The 27151-nt window shown below is 40.8% G+C and overlaps 1 protein-coding gene across 1 annotated transcript; it reads left to right on the top strand.

Annotated features, from left to right (window-relative positions):
• Positions 1–4205: 4205 nt before the first annotated feature.
• On the top strand, positions 4206–27062 carry OLFM4 (olfactomedin 4). Its single transcript, XM_090258156.1, has 5 exons — positions 4206–4498; positions 9782–9934; positions 16721–16933; positions 17895–18054; positions 25258–27062. Exons 1-5 carry the CDS (start codon positions 4277–4279, stop codon positions 26058–26060), a joined length of 1551 nt encoding a protein of 516 aa, XP_090114282.1. The 5' UTR covers positions 4206–4276; the 3' UTR covers positions 26061–27062.
• Positions 27063–27151: the final 89 nt, after the last annotated feature.

Genomic DNA, 27151 nt, shown 5'->3' with positions numbered 1-27151 from the left:
GAGGAACTTAGGGGACAGCCTGTGGTCTCTGGGCAGAGACTTTCTGGTGAGGTCCAGAGATAAGCCTGAGGTTTAGTGTCTCCTGAGTCCGTCTGCCCCTGGTGATAGAGATGGCTCCTGACTCCACACTTATATCCCTGAGGGAGATACTTCTGAGCCCTCTTGTGTCTTATTAGTCCAAATTTTACCTTAGAATATGTAAAGTTTCTCTTTTTTTCCCTAAACAATTAATATATAATTGATCAACACTTTTTTTGTTAGCATTTGCTTAGAACTTTGCACTGGTTTCCATCAATTGTGTTCTTCACTAGCTTGGTTCTTTATCTCATTAGTGTTGATGATTTTGCTGCAGGTTGAAACACATAGGTATTTGGTTGTAAATTCTGTATTTTGGGGTTTGAATCTTCTCAACCATGAGGGATGACTATATCTGTGTATCTCCAGATATAGAATATGCTTAGGGAACTGGAATGTTGAGTTGGGGGTTGGGTCAGGCTGAGGAACAACCTTAGGAACGCTGATTCGAGGATGAATTGTTAGGGTTGGCTACATGAAGTTGCAGAAGGCATCATCATGACCCTGGAGAGAACTCAAGTTGCTTGAGGCTTTTACTAATGTAATTTCTCTTGCTTGGAACTTACTCCCTTCCACCCAATGCTAATTTAAAAAATTAGTATTTTCTCTAATACTAATTCTTATTGTCAGCTCACTTATTCACTCACTCATTCATTCACATGTTTATTAAATATGTCACTTTAGTGTGCAAATGTTTGTTGGGCACCAAGTGCCCAGCAGTGACGTCAGTGCTGGAGGTTCAAAACCAGTAAGGCCTTCATCGCCATCCTCTAGAAACTCGCTGCTTGACAAATTCTTGCATCAACCCACCCGGATTAGGCCACCACAGTCTGTACAGTTATTCCTCAGTATTCATATAATTGATGTTGTGTTCACTTTGTTTTTCTTATTTCTAGCATAGAGGCCTGCTTCCCCTGAGGGATTAGAATTTTTTATTGGCAAAAATTATGCTTTCTTCTTTTTTTCTTTATAACTATTTATAGAGCCTGATACTTTGCAGTCAGGCCCAACATACATTGCTAACCTTCCTTCTATGGTGCATGAATGGTGTCAGTTGATAGTTATTTTTACACATGATTGCTGGTATTGTTAATAAGAATTGGTGTGGTTTTGGGGACAGATTTAACAGACATGAAACTGGTCACCCCAACACAGCCTGTGTAAGTCATTTGTAGACTAAACATGGCCTCTGTTGTCCCTTTATACACCAGATGCCTTCAGACACTCTCTTCTGAAAGTGCTACATTTATGTTTGGCACTGGTTTCTAATGACAGGGTGATTAAATGAAGGCTCTATCTACCTGGGTATCTCTTCTGTGTGTTGCAGCTGTTCAAGAAATACAGCATCAGGAAATTCCCCTAATGAAGTGTATAAACAGTAACTTTCTTTCAAGCCATCAGTGAAGAATGCTATTATTCAAGTGAATTTCAGTGACCCCCTTACTCTAGAGAAAATCCAGTGTGGGAACAAATTTTTATAAATCATACACTGTTTACTTTGCCATGTTGATAATTTCCTTTTATCTTTGAGGCTGTCAAATAACCAAGAGGCTTATTGTTTCTCAGGACAAAGTTATCTGCAGAGGAATTAATCAACTATTATTATTAATAATCTCATTACTGAGGCATCACCAATACTTTTGTGCATTTGGGGCTACCACATAGATTAAAATTTTATTCTGAAAATTATGGAGGCATACAGGAGCAAAGAAGCTTATGAGCAAGTATTGGGGGTTGGTTGTTTCCTGGCTGTGGCACACTTGTGTTTGGGAGAATTGCTGCCTCATTTCTGAAGAAATGCAGCCTCTCTGGCAGGGGTCTCCTAAAGGTAGTCATGACTGTGGGCTACCATTGTTACTGAGTTTTATTTTTTTGTTGTTGTTTTATTTATTTTATTTTTTTTTCTGACAAGAGCACTGACATGCTCCTTAAAAAAATGGACAACGAAAGCTCATTATGGCCACAGACAGAGGCTACTAACAAATGAGATGAGATTTTTGCTCTTTGCTTTGCTGGTAAGCAAGGGGAAGAAGAGGGACTGTGATGGGAGGGAGAGAAAAGCTCTCCTCCCTACATCCATATTCAGTGCATTCAGTTGCAGGATGCTGGATTCAGTGTTCCCATATTTCATTCTCACACATGCTTTTCCTGTCTTTAACTGGCCATCAAAGTTGGCTAGAACAATTAACCAAAGATGCCATAGTTGAATCTCTTTTCATAGGGAACAGTGAACTTCACGGTCACATCCAGCCCCAGGAGGCTCTGCCCAAGTTGAGCAAGTATGCTCCAAATATTGCATGGGACGTATACTGAAAGAGAGGATTTGTAATTTATCTAAAATTCAAGTTAGACTGGGTGTCCCATATTTTCATTTGCTAAATCTGTTAACTCTGCATAGGGCAGAATATGAGAGGTGGGGGTTTTAAAATAATCCTACTACCCTATAAGAGCTAGCCATGGATCACCTGTCCTTGACCTCAGTCTTCACCCTAGATTAACTTTGGAGAAGTTTTATAGGAAGACCTTGTTTTTTCCAGAAAGCTTCTAGGAGAATGCTCCTGTCCTTCCTGGGTTTACTCTAACCATCTCTAATCACTACACCCACCTGAAAATGGGTGTAAGATTGGCATGAGAAGACACCCTGTGTGATTTGGTGTGTTTTAATGTGGAGGCAGCAATGACAGCCTGGATGGCTGGAAAGTGTGGACCTTAAAGTTGAGAGACTGACTGATCTAGGTGTGGTGTCCACTCAGCCCTCAGGTGAGGGGGAAGCATGGGACACTTGACCATGGATGTAGCCCCAGTGAACCTTGGGTATACCAAAAAGAGAGAGTTGCCCTTCTCTCCTCACTTTTACTCTCTGTCTCTTCTCTCACTCTCTCATTTTTTTCTTATATTCCTGCTTATTCCTCTCCTGAGTATCTGAATAGTATTCCAATGATTTAAGACTGTTTCTCACATCAGGAGTATTTATTCTGAGAGTTTCTGGAGCCCATGAGGAGAAAGAACCCTTCAAAGCTGGTCTTCCAAATGCTCCAGAAGTGGGTGGCAATGAAGTGGGGCAGAGATCTTTCCTCTCTGTTTTGAACCCAACAATCATGCATATTGAGCCAGGCTTTAGGAAATTAAAAAACAAACAAACAACAAAAGAGCACAAAAATCTGACATTTGTGTAACATGTCAAATCTATGAGCACTCCCCAAATAATATTTTACTTAATTCTAACAATTTAGAAATTTGTTACAACACTACAGGGGATAAAGGTCTTGCAAAGGCCACAGAGTGACAGAGCTGGTTTTTAATATTCAGGCCAATACCTTTCTTACTCCGCAGGGAGGAAGGGATAGGACACAGAAGTGTGAAAATTGGAGAGGTGCAAATGGGGCCTAAAGACCATCCCTATCTCTCAATTTCGTGATGAATAAGCATTGAGCTCTTGAACACCTGACCAGCTCACAGGAGAGTCTAGAACAATGGAGTGCAGACAGAGACCCCTGGAGAGAGAAAGTGCCCAATGTCATCCTTCCTGTCTCTGTCTAGGCAGCCTCTATTTGGGTTCTCTCTCCTACATGGAGCCCTTAGTGGTGAGTGCTTGATGTACAGAGCCCTAACTGAATTTTCAGGGTGCAGAGCATGGATGGTCCTTCCTTCAGCATGGTTTGTGGAGAGAACTTTGTCTAGAAGCAGACACTGCCAGGGAGAGAACCTGGACAGTAACAACTGAAGAGGGAATCACACCCTGGGGAGATGCACAGTTTTTGAAAGGAGTTCCCCACTTTCCTCTAGAAGCAGCATTCAGTGAAATGGGCTTCAGAAGTGGCTTCTGGGCAAAGCACAGAGGGTTGTTTCTCCTTCCTGGGACCTACCTCCAAGCTCTGTCTCGTCCACAAAGACTACTTTGATACAATCTCCTTCAAGGAAGTAGCATGTTGGAAATGAGATATTCGACTTGAAAAAGCGCATTTGAATTAATATTTGGCAGGTGATAACCAGATCAAGGGGCAGCTGACAGAGTGGGGGCTCAGTGACAAGGTGTGGAGGTGACTCAGGTTCCTGGGTGTCCTGACCCTCTCAGGGCCATCACGTGCTCCCTGGTGACTTCCTCTTTCCCCACAAACTGGCCATGGGGAAATCCCCACTGGGCACTATAATAAGCCCCTGGACTCTGGGCTGAAGCCAGCTGCTTCAGCCGAAGCACAAGATGTGGACCTGCCTTCCCTTCCTACAAGCCCTTCTTTTCCTCCTTAGCCCAGCTTCAGGGGCTGCAGAGGGTCTGGGGGTTTGGGGGACCTTGATCCCTTACCCGAGCCCCAACTCCTTACCCCCCACTGATTTAACTTCTAACTTCATCTCTGGCTCTGATTCCAGCTCCAGGACTGGCACCAGCGACAGCTCCAGATCTGGTTCTGGCTCTGTGTCCCAGGTGAGTAGGCCCCAGAGTCTGAGAGCTGCAGTCATTCCCTTCCTCTCGCTTTTTGAGGACCTGAATATAATTTCATGGATGGCTAGACCTGAGAACTCTAAAAGATTTAAGACTCCCTTTGTTAACTGTAGGTGCCAGGGAAATAAATTAAAACCTGAGTGAAATAATTAAATTGTTAGCAAGAGAGATGACATCTCAGTTCAGAAAACAATCTAAGCTTTAAAGAGGGTCTCCAATCAGGCTGCACTTTAGAATGGAGAAAGGGATAGAAGGGGTGCTCTTAAAGTAGAGATGCCCAGATTCTATCCTGGATGAGAACTGTTAGGGAAGGGGCCCTGCCAGTAATAGCTCTAGAAAAGTTTGTCCAATTGATTTACTGCCCAGCAGAGCCCCTGCAGATGGTGAAGTTTAGCCCTGAAGGGATTGAGAGCCATAGAGGTCTGACTGGAGCCGTGACAGTTTCCCAGAGCCTGGTTTGTAAAGGAGACGGTGACAGAAATATGGGGAGGAGATAGTGGTCTCTAGGGAGGTGCTATTACACATATATTATTTCCCTGGAGTGGTAATAGATCTCTTTCAATATTCCTTATAGGGAATTTTTAGAGCCATTTTCAGCTCAAAACAACAGCACAAGTAGCAACAAACAAGCATATCAACAAAGCAAACCATGCACTAGAGGTTACATCACTAGAACGTGTAGTGAGCCCAGTCCTTTGGGATGAGTCCTGTGGACCTCCTTTAAGGAAATAAGAAGAGGCATGGAGGGATGAGAAATTAAGAGCAGAAAATAGTTCCTCATTCTCCTCCACCCACATCAGCTCTGGGTCTTTCAGTAGGAGTTTTGCTTTGCAAAACCTAGGCTTTCCATACTAAGGTGTGACTTGGGGTGGGGGAGTCTTAAGTCCCCTGGAACCCAACCCCCTGCATTTCTATAATCTTTACTCATAGGTCAGGTCTTATATGATCATGTATGAATGGAAGGGCCAACAGGAAAGAGGAGGAAAAGGCTTTTGTTTGTTGTTTTTACCATCAGGATTATATAGGAATAAAAATTTGTTGATTAAAAAATGACTTTGATAGGACCCAGATAGAAATGTCGGCAGTGGTGTTCATTGGGTGCCTAACAAATGCCAGGACTCATTAAGTGCATAATACATATCATCTTATTTAACTCTATAAGAGGTAGATAAGATTAATGATCCCATTGTAGAGATGTGAGAACTGAGGCTTGGAGAAGTGAAGTCATTGGCTTAAGGTCACTAAGCTAGCAATTTCTATAGCTCAGACTGCCCATGTCCTTCCCCATCTTTTTCTATGCAGTTTACTGTTTTTCAAGGCTGATAGATGAAAACTGCTTATTTTTCAAAGGAGACTGCTTTGGGTATCATGAATATGTGCAAAGATTCCTTGTAAGCCAGAAATCAGATGCATCATTTAATTTCATTTAAACACATGATTTTCACAGAGACAATTAGACTTGTTAACATTTTTAAAAATGAAATAGTAATAATTTATTTTGAAATTTTATCACCAATCAGAAATTAGTATTTGAGTAAGATGATCAGCTAAAATAATAGAAAAAAAATGTAGGTCAAAAACCAGAAATCCAAAATGCCTATTATCTGATAAGGCGATAAATATTTAAAAGTAGATGAGAAATGGTAGTTAAATTGTACTTAGAGGTTTTAATCTCTTTACTGGTTTGCTTATCTTTCTCTGACGTATCAGTATCTCAACTCCAACTTCTTTTTTACAGCAGACTATAAGGTGTCACTTCTACTAGAAACCCAGTTTTCTAGGGCTGGCTGTCAGCTTGATGAGCTCTTTGGAAAGTGGTGGAAAACCCCTTTATAGCTGTCATTGAGCAACTTCAAAGTGTATCATTTTCTGTACTTTGGAAATGTTGAGTACTATTATTTTATGCCTTGAATCTTCACAGGCACTTAGACTTGGCTCCTAATTAGAGCCAATTGCCACCTCAAATCACAAATGTGAGTCACACCTTCTGCTGTAGTGCTCAGAGCACTCTACAAGCCTCAGGTGCCACCGCTCCATGAAGGGGCCACTCTCAGGGTCCTCATGTCACAGATGAGAAAAGGCTCCATTCTTTGTTCCACACAGTAACTGACAGAGTCCGAACCAGAATGAGTCATGTGTTTCTGTCATCAGGCTAAGGGGCTTGTAGAAAAAAATAGACAGCTATTATCGTGAAAATGGACCTGATTCACTAGGCAGGAATTAGATATTGTCTATCTTGCCTAACACCAGAGCCTGGCACATTGTAGGTACCAATAAATGTTAATTGAACACATGCTGAGGGAGTGAGGACCTATCAGTGTAAGGTGTCTTGTGAGGCACACAGTGTCCTATTTGCCCTGCACAAAGGGGGGTCACATACCCTCCCAATAACCAAAGGGACAAGTACTTGCCTTTGTCTTCCATTCCTCACATTACACACACATAGAATTTAAGCATTCACCACAGAGAGAGACCCATCACCATTAGCTTCATTGTCTTTGAATGCAAGGAGCAGAAATATCTCTAATGGGAGACACAGATCAAACTTATGGACCATTTTGATGTCAGCTGGGTATGCTGGACTGATGATAAGCAGGATGGCAGCTGGGGACTCTACAGCCCTGGGACAGAGATGTTCAATAGGAGCCGGCAGAATGACTGTCAGCAGGGCTCATAATTATTTGCCTGCCTTTCAGGTGAACTTCAGGATTAAAAGTTGTTAGCTAGTGGTTTCTAGTTGATTGACTAAGGCTGCTGCCCAGTGTTCTTTGAGTTGACAGAGCTTTCCAGAGAACTCAAAGAATGGTCCAACCTTGTCTTGTGCAGCTAATTAACCTTCCCTTCTCAAAATGCAATGCAAGACTTTTTTTTGGCAGACAGTTATTATAATAAGCTATTTCTTCAAAAGTCCATAATATATTGGTCCTTCTGTAAAAGCCTTGGCATGCTTGAGCTGGAGTCTTTCTATTTTCAGAGGGGATGATAAAGCTGGTTCCAAGGGAAGCTGGTCTCCATGACAGGTTCCCAGTGTGGCTTGCTCAGTCCTTATTCCTTATTCATGTACCCCACCTCCCAGCCCTGGTGTTCAGTATAAACCGGCTTATCTCTCTTCCTTACTCTTCAGTTTCTGAAGGTGTGGGTAGGATTGGCAAAGAAAATTGAGGCCATTGTCAGGAATTTGCTTGGCATAGAGAGTTTGTGATATATATACTCATCTTAAAGAAGATTAGGTTAAATTAACAAGCAATTTAATTGCTAAAGCCAGAGATCACTCATTACAGAAACATCTAGGTCCAGCTTGCTTGGGAATCATGGAGGTTGGTAGACATTAAATGCACAGAACATAAAACTTTAGCTGCAGCCAGCTGACCTCCTAAACTTTGAGAGGTATAGCCTGGGTCTCTTTCAGAATGTGTAAACCATTGCTCTCCTCACAGTGGTTTCAGAAAGAGTCACTTGAGGTTGATGTTCCACAGGTGAGCTTTGGGCTGGCCATCAGATGAGATCATTGAAAGGTACAGCCAGTTGACTGCCAATTGTTACTCTATAAAGCAATAGTAGTAATAAAAAAAATGTTAATTGTGGTGGGATCCCCTTGGAGAAGTTCAAAGGGGACAAAAGAGTAACAGAATCTTTCAAACCTGTCATTTAAAAATATGCAGTGGCACCAAAGTGTGAACCTGAATATTTTAAAGAAACATTAAATATTTTAAAGTGACTTTTCTGAAACTTCAAAAATATTTTTTATCCTCAACTGAGGACATTCTTCAGAGAGGGGAAGAGAGGGAGAGAGAGGGGAAGAGAGGAAGAGAGAGGGAGAGAAACATCAATCGGTTGTCTCCAATACACACCCCAACCAGGGATGAACCGCAACCTAGGCATGTGCCCTGCTTTACTGGGAATCGAACCCACAACCTTTCAAGTCTATGGGATGACACTGCAACCAGCTGAGCCACACTGGCCAGGGCATAAGCTAGAAAACTTTTTAAAAACTTGCACAAAACCTTCAAACTCATACATCCTTTGGTGTTTAACAAATGGCTGGTTTGTTTCCATTTTGAAGGATGTTAATTATACAATTTCCCAGGTGAAGAGGGGATGTGAATTTACATTGTATATTTGCACTGTAAACTATATTGTTGATGTTTTCCTCATTCCAATGCGGAGGAATTGGGTTGGAGTTTGGGTAAAGTGAGGAAAAGAAAATGAGTAAGTAGAAGGAAAAGGAAGGAAACATTTACTGATCACCAACCCTGTGCCCGGGACTTGGTTTACAATACACAGTTAATCTGGAGGACAACCTTGTGATGTAGGTTTTCTTTGACAGGTGAGGAAACTGGGACTTGAAAAGGGTTCATGTCCAGTAAGTGGTAGACTTGGAATTTAAAAGTTAGGACCCTCATCCATTCTTTCTCTCTTTTTCCTTACATAAGGACAGTAATAATTTCCTTTAAGTCTCCTCAATAAAGTCTTTATCTTTTAGATAAAGGTGGCTGACACAGTGGTTTAGCCAAACAGGTGAAGATGTGTCTAAAATACTAAGAGTATTTATTGCCTATGCCCTAGCTGGTTTGGCTCAGTGGATTGAGCGTCGGCCTGCGAGCTAAGTGTCGCTGGTTCGATCTTCCAGTCAGGGCACATCAGAGAAGGAAAACTCTGACTCCAAAAAACCTCCGCTGCCTTGCGGCATACCTCTTCAGGGGAACGGCTAAGGGAGTAAACCCCGACAGAAAATCCGGAGCCGGAGTCCCTAAGGCGGTTTGACGTTGTAGTCAACACCGGCAACTCCTGCGGCGCACCTGAACCCAAGCTGTATTGACTCCGTCTTTCCCTTGGACCCTTCAGCTGCGAAGAGAGGGGGGGTCTGCTGCATGGGCAACAGCAGACCCTCCATATCACCCTGCCCAGGCTCTGTAGCTTCAGCTTCACTGGAGAGGACACTCCAGCGTCATCACAAGATGTCGATTCAACACGGGAGGAGACAGATACCGTGTCACTCCCGAGTCGGACTGCACAGCCATTCTCGGCGGTGCAGATAGACTTTTAAGAAGCTACACCATCGTCTCTCGAGATGGACGGCTGCCAACGATTTATTGCCTGAGCAACATGGCGGTTTTAGCTAGTTTCTATGATTCTATTCATTTATGTATTGAACTCCACTTGCTTGCTCTAAGTACTCTTTTGACAAGCCAATTTCTGTCACTCCAGTTGCCAAAAGCAAATTTCTCCACTTAGTATTGATGTTGAACTTATTTTTATTTACAGTTGTTTTCCAATTTCACTGGCTCCCAAGATGACCGCGGGACCTGCCTGTGCTCCGTTGCTCTGCCAGACACCACCTTTCCGGTGGAGAGGGTGGAACGCTTGGAAATCACAGCTCACATTCTCTCCCAGAAGTTTGAGAAAGAGCTTTCTAAAGTAAGCATTTTCCCCCTTTCCAACAATATCTCAATAAGAATGAACAAAACAAAATACAAATTAAATTTATTGGGATAACATTGGTTAATAACATTATGTAATTTTCAAGTGCACATTATAATTCAGCACCTATGTACTCTATTGTGTGCTCACTACTCCAAGTCTAATCTCCTTCAGTCACCATACATTTGACCCCCTTTACCCAGCTCCCCTCCCCCCACCCCCTTCCCCTCTGAAACCACTATTCTGTTGTCTGTATCTCTGTTTGTTTTTATTTGTTTTGTTAGTTCACAAAACACTTTTTATTCAGGACTTTCTAAACAGCTGTTCTTCACTGTATCAAAGACAGCATGATTGCATCCTATGGAGGCTTTAGCATTTATTTCCAGTACAGCTATGGAGTTCTTTATTGCAGGGAAAATGAGGGCACAGGAAGAAAATGGATGAAGATTATGCACACCATGGATAGACTCCCTTCAGCACTGTGGTGCTCATACAGTTGGGAAGAGGGCTCGAGTTCTCCCTGAGAACCCCAACTCTATAAACTTTTTGTTTTGTTGTGTTTTTTTTCCTTTTGGTCTTCTTGGTCTTCCCTCCAGCTTCGCTTCATTTTCTTTCCTCCATCATCTTTATATTTTATTTTGTCTTTCTTCTCTTTCAGTTTTCTTTTCTACGCCTATTCCTTTACTCTTTCTCTTTTATTCTTTATTTCTCTCCTTGCCTCAATCCTTTCCTTTGTCCATCCCCCTAATCTTTCTTTCCCTTTCCTTCTTAAATTTTTGAAACTCTTTTTGGTTTTCTCTTACTTTTGTAAGGTCCCTTTTCTTCCTCTTCCTCTTTCTTCTCCTCCCGTATTCCCCCATATCTTTTGCCTCTATCCCTTCTTCTTTCCTCCCTTTCTTCTTTCTCTTCCTCTTATTTTCTCTTTCCAATTTACTTCCCCCACTCTTTTTTTTTGGGGGGGGGTGATTATTGTCTTTTTTCTCAGTGGGAACATTACATTAGATATGTTCAGCATTAGACCAAACCTGAAGGCTTCCCTGGGAATTTGAATAAAAAATAACAGGTCACTCAGCCTTGGTAAATAAAGACCTTGACTCAATCCTCCTGATTAACACTTTCCTCTAGTGGAGGAAGTTATACAGGGCTTGTCTTTCTCTGAACTGTCTGGAGTAAGGGGACTTTGCATTCCAGTTTTTATCCTTTTATCTTTCTAGCCAAGTTAAAAATCAATTTGAAAGACTCCTATTATCTGCAGAGGTGAAGTTCATGCTAGGCTATAATCACATTATACATTATTTAATATGCCCTGGCTGGTTTGTCTCAGTGGATTGAGCATCGGCCTGCGAGCTAAGTGTCGCTGGTTCGATCTTCCAGTCAGGGCACATCAGAGAAGGAAAACTCTGACTCCAAAAAACCTCCGCTGCCTTGCGGCATACCTCTTCAGGGGAAAGGCTAAGGGAGTAAACCCCGACAGAAAATCCGGAGCCGGAGTCCCTAAGGCGGTTTGACGTTGTAGTCAACACCGGCAACTCCTGCGGCGCACCTGAACCCAAGCTGTATTGACTCCGTCTTTCCCTTGGACCCTTCAGCTGCAAAGAGAGGGGGGGTCTGCTGCATGGGCAACAGCAGACCCTCCATATCACCCTGCCCAGGCTCTGTAGCTTCAGCTTCACTGGAGAGGACACTCCAGCGTCATCACAAGATGTCGATTCAACACGGGAGGAGACAGATACCGTGTCACTCCCGAGCTGGACTGCACAGCCATTCTCGGCGGTGCAGATAGACTCTTAAGAAGCTACACCATCGTCTCTCGAGACGGACGGCTGCCGACGACGACATTATTTAATATGGCTCCATTAATTTACAGGGAGCTCTGGCCTTCCAACAAGATTCAAAATAAGTTTTCCAGAGATATTTAAGTTTAGCTGCCACAACATCCAGCATAGTTATCCTTTAAGACAAAAATTATGGTGAGGCTGACACCCTGCTTTCAACTTGAATTGATAGATAAATATTCTAAATTTAAATGAGTGTCCAGGAAAATGTGTTTGACTATTCTAGGAATCTAGCTTTTTAAGAAATAAATGTCCTTGAATTAATCAGCAGAAAAGGCACAGCACTAAATTATAAATTCCTATCATTAATATTCATAGCTTTACTCCAGCATAATCAAGTACAGATAAGAAGTTATGCATTAAAACATAATAAGCAGAGGATAATCGTAGGTAAAGATCTTTTCAGTTAGTCATTGCTTTGAAATGGTGCAAGCTACTGATTTGCATGTCTTTTCTGCTGGCAGCAGTGTGAAGGGCAGCGTGAAACCCCATGCTGCTCCAGGGAGAACATGTAGCTTGCCAAGTTTGTGAGTGTGAGACATTTAATTTCAGTTCTGTGAGGGGGGCAGGTGGCATTTACCTTGCTAATAATTGGCAGGGAAGAAGTGTGGAGTAGGTGGGAAAATTTCTGGTTCTGAAAATGTCAGTAGCTGGTCCTAAAAAATTTGTAATTGAGCCCTAAGAAAGGAATGGTCCTGCCTGCTGAAATTTGCATAATAGACCAGTGTGAGAGGTGATAATAACAATAATAGTAGCATGTTATGTTTGTGCTTTTCTAAATGCTTCCATTTCTATTCTCTCAAGGCAGATATGTTTGTGTTCTCCTTCCAATTTTAGGGATGGAAAAACTGAGGTTCATAAAGGTAAAGAGACATATATGTAAAAGTCATTCCTCTCTGGGCTAGTTAAACCAGGTTAGGAAGTTGGGTCTTCAGAGTTAATCTCAGTTCTCTTTTTTCTCAGCGTACTGATACCATTCTCCAGTGCAGACCCAAGAGGAGAGGCAGTAGGCCACCAATGCCTTCAAATCTAAAGTTATCTCTTCAGCTAAGGGCTTTTGAATTTCCAGGTGAATGATTATAGCTGTCCCGAGCTTGTCTTGGAAATCACCAATTAGCTAGAGGCCTGGGAGAATGCCCATTTGGGAAGGTCAGTAGAAAGGTTTTGACTGCCTTATATTAATTCATTATCTGCCAGTACACAGAGAAGACCTGTGTCTCTGTCTGAGATGCTGAAAGCATTTTATACTTTTCTGATGTTTATAATATGTCCTCTTGTGACTATACTTTGGAAGGGGATAACAAAAAAAGCAGCTCAGGATTTTATTTCCTCTGGAAGGTTAATGTCTGTGGGGCAAGTTATTTAATATCAAGCACTTGCTAACATATCCTCATGCATGAGAAGGTCGAGGCAGGCTGCGTGACATTTAGGTAACTCATAAACAAACAACATTAATTGAGCAATGTTTTGTGTAGTAAAATATAATAAATTAAAAGGTCAGATTGAACAAAACTGAAATAACTGTTTCTCTAATAATTGTTGTAATTTATATGGTACCCATTATACTAGGCATGAATATATATTATCTCTAGTCTTTACAATAATCTTTTAAGCTTGATAACATTACTCCTAACTTATGGGAGGAAACTGAGGCTTAGAGAAATTAAGTGATTTGCCCACTAAGTACTGGTCAAATTAGAGTTTAGGTGGGTGTAACTCCAAAGTGTTCCATGTCATGATAGTCAGTTCAAGCTCATTTAATCTTGTTGCATTTATTTTGAGGCTATATTAAAATAAGAATATGCTGCAAAGTACATTTCCTTATTTCAAATAACCCGGCTATATTTATGATCACAGATTTTGAGGAACTGGCATAAACATGAGCCAGACTAATTCTTTAGCTTAATAGCCTTCTGTATTGCACCCTATTTATTGCAGGACCATACTTATAGTACTGAACAATGCAAACATTCCAGGAAAAAAAACCCTCAGACTTTGATTCTTAGAACCCACCAATGACATATATGCGCACAACAAAAATAAGCATAAAAGCTCTGAATGTCAGGCTGTGAATTGAAAATAAGCATAGATGAATCTTCTAAAACTCAATCTGTAGTGATAAGGAGCCTTGGATAGAGATATTGACACAGGGATGTATTCTGTAAGGGCTAGACCCGTATTCTTGGTACACATCCAAGGGCAGCTTCTAGAGAGAGCTGGTATGCTCTCAGAATTTTCCATGCCATTTCAGTATTAGAGATCTGTACAATCAGCTTATATTAGTAAAGTTTACATTGTGAAGTTTTTCTGGCTCATCTTCAAATTCTCCCCTGCCTTCCAAAACTCCATGGATGATTCCAGGTTCCCAAACATCACCGAGCTTTTCTTTAAATGTCAGGTGAAAGAACCTAAGCATTTTCCCAAACAGATCTTCAGAGACCTTTCATTTCATAGCCAAACCATTGCAGACACACCGTGCATTCTCATAGGAAACAAACTCCAAGTTCTGCCTTGGTTTTCAGTGAGAGCCACATTTTATTTAGCAGAGATGACAGTTGAATCACTCATTTTTGTAGAACAACAGCTGCGATCTGCCATCAAAATGTTCCAGGAAAGCAGAGGGTGTTTCATTTGTTCTAAGAGCTGGCAAGGCCAAATGCCAACAAGAATATTCATTTTGCAAATTTCCATTTCTGGAATGGATTGGCACTTTATTATTATTATTATTATTATATTATTATTATTATTATTATATCATAGGCAAGGTTTCATGCTTTTTTTAAATTTTGTAAGTTAAAATTTGTTTACTTTATATCTGTGTTTGTAGTTTTGAGGGGAGCTTGTAAGGTTTTATATGTATGAGGTCTGTCCAGAAAAAGTCCAGCCATTGTATATATAACAACCAAAAAAGGTTTGTGCAACATTGATATAACCTGGCAGCCAAGAAGAGCAGACCAGAATGTGCATGCATGAACAATGATGACTTCACTGTACTAATCAATGGGGGCAGTAGATGCTGTTAAGTGAGCATGTGTACTGTGTGGCCATCAGATTCAAAATGATTGCGTGAGTAGAGCATTGAATCTGCATCAAATTGTGCATTAAGCTTGAACATTCCTCCATGGAAACTATTTGGATGATTCAGAAAGCCTCAGCTGTGGGCAGCTGGTGATTGGCAGCTTCATAGTGACAACATGCCTGTTCATGTATCACAGCTCATGCAGATTTTTAAGCAAAACATCAAGTCACCCAGGTGACTCAGTCCCCATACAGCCCAGATTTTGGTGCCCTGTGACTTCTGGCTTTTCCTGAAAGTAAAATCACCTTTGAAAGGGAAGAGATTTCAGACCATTAATGAGATTCAGGAAAATACGACAGAGAAGCTGATGGCAATTGAGAGAACTGTGTGAGAGCCCAAGGTGCCTTTATAGGGGACTTAAGTGTCTTGTCCTGTGTACAATGTTTCTTGTATCTTCTTCAATTTTTCATAGGCCATGGCTGGATACTTTCTGGACAGACTGTGTATACACATATATACATATAAATATATATATAACTTTTAACCTTCTTATCTGCCAAAATGTCACCAGCCTTATCATTCTCTGAGTGATGGCACATCAGATAGCAGTGAGCATCAGTTGCCCGAGGAAATACACAAGCAGTGCCAATGGCTGTATTTCCAACTTTAATTAAAATCCTCTTTGCCTGAAGCCCTAGCCCTTTAGGTCTGCGGCCTATGAGTCTATACTAATTTGCACAGTGGGGTTGGGTGGAAGGGCTAAAATGACAGAAGTTAGGGCTGCCTTTAGTAGTAGAAGGATTAGACGCCAACATCTGGCTCTGAATTCATACAGGTACTGTGGATCAGCTGCTTGACATTAGCATAGTTTGAGGAAAAGTATCACATATGTTCAAATTTTTAAAAAGAATGTAGAACTAGAAACTTTTAGTGAACAGGTCCTTAAAAAAGCCATGGCATTTCTTTTAGAGATCAAACACAGAAAGAACCACCAACTATGTTTATTGAAATATCCATTTGGAGATTTCAATTATACACTAAACCATCAAGGAAATTTTTGAAAGTATTTTAACTTAATGATCAGAAATTCAAATATATGCAACAAATATGTAATTTAAAGGTCTGATTGCAATAATCAGTTCTTGGAATAAATGTGGGTGCATTTAATGAAATGTGCACTTCACAGTTGCACATACACACACATTGTGTAGTAAGTTGGGTCTTTATGCCATTTTGTAGAATGAAGAGGGGCTCAAAACTCATTATATACAGTGAACAAGAAAAGAATTCTGCTAAATGCATTTCTCCTTCTTCTAGAAAATACATAGAGCAATGGTTTTAAGTGGAAGAAGGGTGGTGGTCATGATAACTTTGTCCCCATGGAACATTTAGCAATCTCTGGGGCATTTTTGGTTGTCACACCTGGAGGGGTGGATGGGTATTATTGGCATATAGAGGCCAGGGATGCTGCTAAACATCCTATAACACACAAGAAAGCCTCCCACAAGAAACAGTGATCTGGCCCCAAATGTCAATAGTGCTGAGGTTGGGAAGCTTTGATTTAAAGCATGTGCTTTGAAGGGAGAAGGGAAGGCAAGAGACTCAGATTCACACTAGTTTAATTTAGAGAGGTAATATCTTCAAATATTAAATTAGAGATGAAAAATGTACTTGTGAATGATGATGACTCTGAAGCACAATTATTTTTAGTCTATGCAAGTGCAAAATCCACTTTCTCCCTATTGTAGTAATAAGTCCTTTTTAATTTGTATTTGGTTAGATTAAAAAATATATTATGAAATATAATTCTGATATATTTCTTTTAAAAATGATCAACAGCAATCGAATTGCTCCCAAGAGTGTGGTAGTGGAGGAAAACTATATAATATTACTCTGGGAACTGACTTGAGCTTTTTGATTCCCTTTCAGGTGAAGGAGTATGTCCAATTAATCAGTATCTATGGAAAGAAACTTTCAAATTTAACTGTCCGAATAGAGATCATGGAAAAGGATACCATTTCTTATACTGAATTGGACTTTGAGCTGATTAAGCTAGAAGTAAAGGAGATGGAGAAACTGATCATCCGGCTAAAGGACAGTTTTGTTGGAAGCTCAGAAATTGTTGACCAGTTGGAAGTAGAGGTAAGGGGTGAACTTACTTCTCAGTGTATTAATAAATGTCTTCAGTTATCAGTGTTAGGACAAGAATATATGAATTTCTCTCTTCTGACTTCTAATTCTGTACTCTCCCCTGATGACGTGACATCGTGCTGGAGCTGGATGCCTGTCTTTGACTAGTAAATTAAGCACAGTGGGGACATATTGACTAAGGAGTAGGTGTCAGCTAATGATCAGGGTACTGTCCCAGAACCAATGGCCTTTTATTGTCTCTAGAAATGAGATGATATTAACAACTTCATGGCCCAGGTAGCTCAAGTGTCTTCTCTGTTCTGGATTTATCCCCATGGGACTAGAAAGTCACAATATACCTGATTTTGGACTTACTAGGTTGGTTTTCTCTTTTGAATGATTATGTAATCCTTGATCCCTCTTGGAATGTCTCTTTATATCCTGGCAACCCTTTTTAAAGGAGTTCCTTTGAGTATGTTTTAGTGAAGCTTTTTAAACTCTGTGGATAAAGACCATGACTGGGTAATTTATATCAATGAGAACTTATTAGCACAGTCACGACATGGGCTGTAATTGAGAATTCTAGTTACATACTTTAGAATTTAAGTTTTCTCTGGTCTTCACTATTCATTAGAAACTTAATTATGACACAACAGGCGTAAACACGAGTTTATAGGAAAAGGTTATTAGAAATGAACTTTAATGGATATTTGTGGATGCTTAGACTGAGCCTGTGCTCGATTATTAAAGCTGTTAAAATCTTTGCTATTTTCCTCTTGTCACACATATTTGCCTGAGATCTGACAGGCATTCATGCTAAACCATAAAATGTATTCTTCCAAGTGAAACCATTCAGAAGAATCTTGGCTATATTCTCTAGCAATGTTTTACTAAGTGACAAATTCAACCCTGGAGTGTTTATGGAATAAATTGCACAAAAATATAAAGCCACCCTGAATTTTTATCTCCTTAGATAAGAAATATGACTCTCCTAGTAGAGAAGCTCGAGACACTAGACAAAAACAATGTCCTTACTATTCGCCGAGAAATCACGGTACTGAAAAACAAGTTAAAGGAATGTGAAGCCTCAAAAGGTCAAATCGTCCCTGTTGCCCCACCTCGCCCTGCACCAGGTAGGCATGCCATATTTCTACCACTTGAGCCAGGCCCCCAGGAGCCTGGAGTGGGGTGGGAAGGGATCTGGAATTGTAACCCTGAAGCAAGGATAGGCGTTTTGCAGTTCTGAGTTTACCCTCCCATGTTTTATATCTCCTTCCCTAGTAGCTTTACAAACTATCACATTCTGGAGCTCACAGAGGAAAAGCACAAAAAATCAGTTGGTTTAAAACAAAACCCACACATTACATATTATCTCCTTTGCATTTACTTAACAGGACACATATCCCTCTGCTGTCAGGGGCCTGGTGAAGCCTCTGGAATCCGTGTGGCCTCTACACTGTCTGTGGATTGTGAGGGCTGATTGGCTCAGTTATCTGATGAGCTGGGGTTATGACTTGAATCTTTCTTTCCTTTTTCTCCTACCCTCCCTCCTTCCTCCCCTTTATTTTACCTCTTACAAAAATTTTTTTAATCCTTACCTGAGGATGTGTTTATCAATTTTAGAGAGAGGAGATGAGAGATGGAGAGAGAGAAACATCAATGTGAGAGAGAAATATTTATGGTTTGCCTCTTGTACACACCATGACCAGGAATCAAACCTGCAACCTTTTGGTGTACAGAGTGATGATCCAGCCAACTGGTCAGGCCTCCTTTGTGCTTTTCTTAAATGCATGTTGAGCACCTGCTGTATAGTGCATCCTGAAATTGCATGAGGATTTAATGGATGCCCCCACATGTCCTGTTCTTGTGGGTATCTCCTGCGGTCCCTCCTGGACTGAGTTCCTGGAGGATAGGACTGGCATCTCACTTTGTAATGCATCACCCTTGGGGTCCAGTATAGTGTTGAGGTGGATGTTCTGTAAGTACATTGTGAATGTGAATGGAGGCAGTGGGGTGGAGAAGTCAGGAGCATGGCTTTGGAACCCCAAAGACCTGAGCTTCCCACTGTGTGGCCACAGTGAAAGATCCTTAATCTCTTCACTAATAAAGTGGGAGAACTAGAGTGCCTGCCTTGCAGGATTGCTGTGAAGATAATGAAACAAGGCTTGGGAAGCTCAGAGCTCTTATGATAGGCACTTAGACACTGGCAGTTGTTATGATTACTAACGAGGATAATTGAAGTGAAAACCTTGCTGTGAACAAAGGCAGTGCCAGGTCCTTGTGAGCTTCAGCACAGCCCTCCAGGTGAACTAAAGTCAGCCTCTCAGCCACAGCATTCAGCCTTGTCCTTCAGAGATGCCTTGTCACAGAGAAACAATTGTTACAGGTCATCAGCATCTCAGCCTGAGTGAGGACTGTACCTTTTCATCACATGTTCAGCTCTTGTTATTTTCATCAATTCCTATTGTTATAACCTGTTTCCTTTTAGGTATTGCATTTCTGGATCCTTGTCAGTGTAGCTGGCTTGTTTAAGGCTTTAATTAGATACTGCCCTAGTTAGCAGCCTCTTGATCCTGTTCAGGGGACTCTCCCTCCTTCTGTAGTTGGGAATCTGTCATAGTGACATAGGAGGTTTAGGACAAAGGCTATGTTCTGTCTTAACAAAGTGAAGCTAAATTGTGGCTGGGATCAGTGGTGCCAACATACATTGTAAATGAGAGCTCATTGTGCTGGGCCACCAAGGGCTCCCTGAGGGCAGGAGTAGAAGCAATGACAACCTCTGATAATACCCGAGCAAGACTTTCTTTCTTCCTTTTTAAACATCAGCAAATCTCCCTCATTGAATAGATTTTTCCGGCACAGTTTTCTATACATGCGTTAGAATGAGGACATTTTAGAGCAGAATGAACATTCAAGGCTATCTAGCTTAGACCCATCATTTCCCAGAGAAGGGAACTTAGATAGTGAGGATGCTACTTTTCCTGAGGCCACACAGGTAGTGACAGAGCTGAGGCTGAAATGTATGGCACCCTCCCTTCCTGGTCATCTGAGGACCTGAATGTCAGGTGCCAATAACTCAAGGACAGTGGTGGGGAAGAAAGTACACTGCTTAGTAGCTAAGGAAGAAAACAAGAGAGTCTGTTGGGTTATTTTTATTTAAATATTCTTTTTCCCAGAACTTTCCCCTAGGTCCTCACACTTAGACTTTTGTCAGCCATACCAGCCCAGCTGTGTTGTTTAAGCAAATTGGACCCAGATTTCTTCTCGATTTCCTAAAACCTTGGCTATACCTGGATCCCAGCCAAGCCACTTGGCCCTCCTCCAGCTTTGTTCATATTATATTTATGATTTTTATATTAAACTGACTTTTTTGTCATGTTTTTAAATCAATTCTTTCACTTGCTCTCTTTCTGTTTGGATTGGTTGATAATGCAGAATTGAAAAATCCTCAGGCACCACCAAGTTGTGAGCCTGTGGAGACTTTAATTAAAGTTCTTCACTATTACGGGACTTTAAAATCTAGCCTCTCTGCCTTTAGGACTGCAGAGTTGCATAGAACAAAATAGACTGGATGCAAGTCTCAGCTGTGAAGTAGTTATGTGCTCTGTTGGCCCCTCCCTTGCAGCTGTGGTTTGCTATTCCTGTGGTCAACTTGATCTTAGAACCAGGACATGTAGTAAAAGTTCAATAAAGTGCACTGAACATTTGGTTTATGCTGCAAATGCCATCTTTTTCTGCTCATTTCTTAGAACTTCCTAATCTAAAATAATTGACCTTATGCTCATTAACTTTTTTCCCTGAAAACAACTGACACTATCTCTCTCTGTTTTTCCCCTGAGTCCAAATGACAACATAGGCAAAATGTGATCAAAATGCTCAGGGGTTGATCACCATGGTGCTCGGCAGTGCTAGGCTCTGTGCTAACACATCTTAGTGCTCAGGAAATGGTTGGTGATTGACTAGGGTATGAAGGATTCAGGGTGACCTGCCCAAATCCCAAGCTTAGGGAAGAGCAGAGTGTTGGGTAGCATATATCTAATTATTCAGTCAATTCAGTCTTAATTACTTTATGATTATTACTGTTTTAATTGCCTAATTCTCACCAGTCTATTTGTTCTCCTCTTGACTCAGAGTTCACTTGCCCAGGTGAGAGAGCATATTGATAGATCTAAGATTAAGTTTCCTCTGCAGGCATGTAATGTTTGGCTTTGAAGAAAAATACTAACCACGATTTTCTAAAAAAGCCAAGTTATAGTATTTTAAAGTCTCATCGTGTGGCTTCCCAGGATATTTTCAGAGTGCCATGCAATATCTAATGAATTACATGTTGAAGAGCCCCTGGCTGGTTTGTCTCAGTGGATTGAGCATCGGCCTGCGAGCTAAGTGTCGCTGGTTCGATCTTCCAGTCAGGGCACATCAGAGAAGGAAAACTCTGACTCCAAAAAACCTCCGCTGCCTTGCGGCATACCTCTTCAGGGGAAAGGCTAAGGGAGTAAACCCCGACAGAAAATCCGGAGCCGGAGTCCCTAAGGCGGTTTGACGTTGTAGTCAACACCGGCAACTCCTGCGGCGCACCTGAAGCCAAGCTGTATTGACTCCGTCTTTCCCTTGGACCCTTCAGCTGCGAAGAGAGGGGGGGTCTGCTGCATGGGCAACAGCAGACCCTCCATATCACCCTGCCCAGGCTCTGTAGCTTCAGCTTCACTGGAGAGGACACTCCAGCGTCATCGCAAGATGTCGATTCAACACGGGAGGAGACAGATACCGTGTCACTCCCCAGTCGGACTGCGCAGCCATTCTCGGCGGTGCAGATAGACTCTTAAGAAGCTACACCATTGTCTCTCGAGACGGACGGCTGCCGCCGCCACCGACAACATGTTGAAGAGACTGCCAACCAAAGCTACCATTGTGTTAAAGGTTCCTTGCATTATATTCTGTGAAGCAAACACAAGGGTCTTAAAAAATTCAGATAAATAGTGGGATAGAGGGCTGGTATTTTATAAATATGAGTAGGTAAGTTGGGTTTGAGAGATTTGATTAGCCTTTCATTTCTTTATTCCACAAACACTGTATGGCTATCCTTGTTCTTAGTATTGAGGTTACTGGAATGGGTACAAAATCACTCCAAAACTGCTATCCAGGAAGGAAGACAGTTATATATACCTTCAGTGGTAACATGATGTGAGTATGCTGCTGATAGTTACCATTTATTGAATTATATGTACCTACATTCTCTCTATTTTTCTAATAGTCTTGCAGAGTAGGTATTATTATTTTTCTTTTAACATGAGGAAACTGAGGTTCAGGTTAAGTAACTTGCTCAAGGATATACAACTAGTAAGTTTTGGAGTCAGGACTGAATTGGAATCTGTCTGGTAATATTTTCACTATACCAGGTTGCCTTCCATACAAGCTCTAATAGAGAGAGGTACACCTGTGATTCTCAGAGTGACAAAAAAGTTCCAACAATTCACCAACCTGATTAACACCAAATTATCTTCTCTTCCTTGCTTGTGGAGGTGCTAAAGGGGTACTTTTGCTGTCAGTTCTATGCTGTGTCCTCTTCCACCAGAAAATGCAAAATGATTCCTTTTCTTTCACAATTCTTGAGTTATGGTGGACAATGGGTTGTTATGTCAGTGGCAGGGTAAAGTTGAGATAGGATGGGTAAGGAAGGTTATGGAGTATCTCTAACATACTCTTGAAATGAAGGAAGGGTCTGGGAAAGGGTGCGAGATAAGGGAGGGTGGGGAGAAGCTTAGGGTGGATGTGTAAGTAGGGGCAGGGTTGGAGACTCTGGCTGGGCTAGATGACCAGTGGACACTGGCTGTCAGTTTCAGTATTGTTTCCAAGACCATTTGCTCTCAGGAAGCAGGGAAGTCTGCCATAGCTTTTCATTGCGATAGCCATATCTGTGGTATTGGCAACAATGCTTAGTTTTCTTCCCTGTATTCACTTCCTTTTGACCAGAACCAGCATCCTAAAAATGGCCCACAAGAGACACAGGGTAACGTGAAGATAACAAAAAGAAAAGGAGGGTTAGGAATTGTTGGGAGGTGAGAAAAAGAGATTTAAGATTTATACCAGTTATCATTTTAATTTCCTGGCCAACGTGTAAAATGATAAGCCATTGCAATTATTAGTGCTACTAGTAGGGGCAGTGATTTTAAAGAGAAGATAATTTTGACTCATTCATATCTAAGGATTTATACATCTAGGACATAGTAGTTTATTATCTTTAACCTCATGATAATGCTTGAATTAGTTATATGCACCATAAGTTTTCTTTGAATATTTGTTGTTATTGGCTTGGGATATTTCCTGTTCAGGAAGGCAAGATTCAATTAAGCAAACAATTTCTAAGTCTTCTAACCTGCAAGGAAAAAGTGACTTTCTCTCACTTCCTTGGAGTGAAATGCAGTTGAATAAATAAATTCTTGGGAAGGTATTTTTAACTAGAAAATCCAGTTTGTAACATATGGAAACTCAAACAGTTTTTGTTATTATTAAACTGAACACACGGCTAACTTTATTTTAATAATTCATGCATTGTTTCATAAAAAAAGCAAACAAGCATTCATCTGAGAGATCACTTTTAGGGGAAATAATAATTTATAATTTTATTTATTATTTCTTTAGTGGGAGCAGTCTCTCGGCTGAACACATGTTGCTTTTTTATTTATGAAATTGTGCATGCATTATTAAAATAAACCCATGGCTGTGTTCTACTTAATGATATGCAAAATTTTTTGAGGTTGGGTACAGAGTTGTTTCATTTCTCTACCTGTTGTATGGTTGGCTGGCTTTCCCCACAACTGCAGACTTATGAGACCATTTAAGGAGCACGTACTTAATTCTGGGACCAAAGAGCATCAGCAGGTTGGAAAAAATAAAAACAGGATTTCTAGTAATGGTTTCACCTCTCAGCAGTCCCTGAGTGAGGCAGGGAGATGGGGAGACATTTAGCAAGGAAGGGAATAGGTCAGAAACAGAGACTTGGAGGCAAAAGTTTTGCACCCCTTGCCCTCCCCAGTGCTAACCTTGTGCAATTCTTTAGAGCTCTGCTTTTGGCTCCAGCTCACCACATATGCTTTCCATTGCTCTCTGATTCCCTCTAAGCATTTAAAGCCAAAGCCAGTGATTCAGGTTCTGTTCCTTCCTTCCCTCACCTGCTCTGCTCCAGGCAGCCAGATGAGGGGAAATGACCTCAAATGTACTTGAAGTTGCATTTTTTGTTGTTGTTGTTATCCAATAAACTATCTCACCCATTTTAAAGGTATTATTAAGATCCCAGAAAATGTATGTTCAACTCTTTGAATAGTTATTATAAAAATAAGGAAGAACTTTATTTTATTTTTTATAGCTCAGAAATGGTTTTCATTCATAGGCATTTTAGAGGAAATACAATGTGAAGGGCCAATTGCCCAGCCTGAGTCTTTCACCCAAGTGTTACAGGGGATGTAGATTCAGTGGACCAGTGAGTCTGGTCCCGCTTGATTGTACACATTATGACAACAACAGTGTCAGAATGGGAATGGTGAAGTACTAGCCTGTCATTCTATGGTACAGTAGAGTATGGGTTATAAACAGCAAGACCCACCTTATAACTGCAGCAAGATGATTACCAAGTGATCTATGTAAGGGGCTAAGCTTTGGGCACAGAGCAGGCATGTTGTCCTAAAATAACTCATGACTTCTCAAGGCTGAAATCCCACCATTATAGGACCATCTTTTTGTATCTTTAAAATACCATATTCAAAGCTTCCTCTGTTAAGATTAGCTTGGGACAGCACTGGTACTTGGTGTGGATATATACCTGGGGTCCCATGGCAGGGTAGAAAGGTGAAGGGAAAGGATAGTTGCACAGGAAAATCTTCTCCTTCATTATGATTGATTTTCCTTGACCCTGATGAGTGGCACTTCCTAGCTTTATGGAAACAAGGTGAGATTCTGGGGTGATCCTACTTTCTTGATTTCTCTATAAGAAAAATAAAATAAAATACTATTTGCAAAATTCTTCTTGATAGAAGAAAATATATTAGATTTACCTTTTCTGTCTTTGGGCTATCCCTCTAACCTTAGTGGTTTCACTATCCTCATTTTCTAGATTCAGAGCCAATCCATGGAAACATAAGCTAGTTCTTTCTAGAGCCAACAGCATGTCTGCGCTAGGATGGAAACCGAGAAAAGGTTTGGCTCTTCTCCATCAGAGCCACTGTAGTCATTGAACCTTGACAAGAAAAATAGATATGGCTTCCTTTAGTTCTTAGAATATTAAACTGTTTGTGTCATTCATTTTCTCTAAGAATGCTGTTTTTATTTTCTTGTTCATTTAGGGAGCTGTGCTCATGGTGGTGTTGTGAACATCAGCAGACCTGCTATAGTTCAGCTCAACTGGAGAGGGTTTGGCTTCAAGTATGGTGCCTGGGGTCGGGATTATTCTCCCCAGAATCCAGACAAAGGGCTGTATTGGGTGGCACCTTTAAATACAGATGGGAGAGCCTTAGAATATTACAGACTCTATAATACACTGGATAATCTGCTATTGTATGTAAATGCCCGAGAGTACCGAATTCTCTATGGTCAAGGAAGTGGTACAGCAGTTTACAAAAACAACATGTATGTCAACTGGTACAACACCCGCAACATTGCCAAAGTTAACCTGACTACCAACACGGTTGCAGTGACTCAAACTCTCCCTGATGCTGCCTATAATAATCGTTTTTCATACGCTAATGTTGGTTGGCAAGATATTGACTTTGCTGTAGATGAGAATGGATTGTGGGTGATTTATTCAACTGAAGCTAGCACTGGTAACATGGTGATTAGTAAACTCAATGACACCACACTTGTGGTGCTAAACACTTGGTATACCAAGCAGTATAAACTATCTGTTTCTAATGCTTTCATGGTTTGTGGGGTTCTGTATGCCACCCGTACTCTGAACACCAGAACAGAAGAGATTTTCTACTACTATGACACAAACACAGGGAAAGAGGGCAGACTAAATATTATAATGCATAAGATGCAGGAAACTGTGCAGAGCATTAATTATCACCCCTTTGACCAGAAACTTTATGTCTATAATGATGGTTACCTTCTGAATTATGATCTTGTCTTTGAGCAGGAACCCCACTAAACTGTTTAGGTGTTGGGGTGAGAGAGAAATAAAATGTTAGTTAGAAAAAAATGGTATTCTCCACTTATTTAGAGACTTTCAGGGGGGATTAGGAGTATATTCACTTACTACTAATATTTGGGAGCATAGTTCTATTCTACCACACTAGAGACTTAAGATATTTGCCCTGATTTGTTGAGTTCTCTTGGAAGCCATGTGCCTCCTAGGATGCATTTCCCTACTGAAATAAGGTCCTTCCAGGGTGGGATTGTCAGGGGTCTAGGGACATTATGAATCCAAGAAAGTCTTCAGTGAGGTGACATCTGGAAATTAAGAAACTTAAAGAGAGTTCTGTTTGGCTTCTGGGTATTCTTTGTATGGGTGAGAGAGCTCAATGACTTGTCTCTTTCATGTACCCCAATTAATTCTTCCATACCTGAATAAAACTGGAGTCATATTAGGCAGATTAATATCTGAAGCTCCTTGAAGAACAAAATCTCTAACTTTGTTTTTCTTGCTAGTACCTGAAATGGTGTTTTGTACAGAGCAAAAAAGTAAATTTAGTATGCTTACATTTTATCTGTAAAATGCTCTGAGTTTTCTGGAGAAAGGCCCTTTTATGCATTAAATTGTACACTGCAAATCAGCCCCATATAGATCTGCAGATGAGGCACTGGATTATTTTTTTCCCAATTGTCTGCCTATATAAGAGTCAGTAGAATTTCCCTATCTCATTACTTTACTACAAAGGCAGCTTGGAAGATTGGAACAGACTTACCAATCAATTCCCTACTTTCTTCCTACCTTTTCTGCTCTTTATAAAAATTAACCAGTTTCCTTATGGAACAGATAAAAAATAAAGTTAGTTTTATTCTCATCATGAACTTTTACTTACATGACTCTAAGATTGTGAGAAAATCAGATGGCAGTGATAAAATTACAGCATTTCTGATTATATAAAAAAGCTCTTGGAGCATATGTGAGACTTGTGTGAAGTCATGTCAATTGTTTCATGCAATTTTTGTCTTTAAGACTGAAACTTGTAAGAAAAAAAAATATATATATATATATTTTGTTTTTGAGGAAGAAATGTAGAAAACCTGCTGCAGGTA

Source organism: Furipterus horrens, unplaced genomic scaffold, assembly GCF_987537825.1.
Source record: "Furipterus horrens unplaced genomic scaffold, mFurHor1.1.pri manual_scaffold_12, whole genome shotgun sequence".
Lineage (NCBI taxonomy): Eukaryota > Metazoa > Chordata > Mammalia > Chiroptera > Furipteridae > Furipterus > Furipterus horrens.
The sequence above is the reverse complement of the archived record's forward strand: the minus strand, read 5'-3'. Positions and strand labels throughout refer to the sequence as shown.

Coding starts and splice junctions, on each gene's coding strand:
- OLFM4 (XM_090258156.1), top strand. CDS start 4,277: ATGTGGACCTGCCTTCCCTTCCTACAAGCCCTTCTTTTCCTCCTTAGC. Junction 4,499..9,781: donor GTTCTGGCTCTGTGTCCCAG/GTGAGTAGGCCC, acceptor TTTTATTTACAG/TTGTTTTCCAATTTCACTGG. Junction 9,935..16,720: donor TTGAGAAAGAGCTTTCTAAA/GTAAGCATTTTC, acceptor ATTCCCTTTCAG/GTGAAGGAGTATGTCCAATT.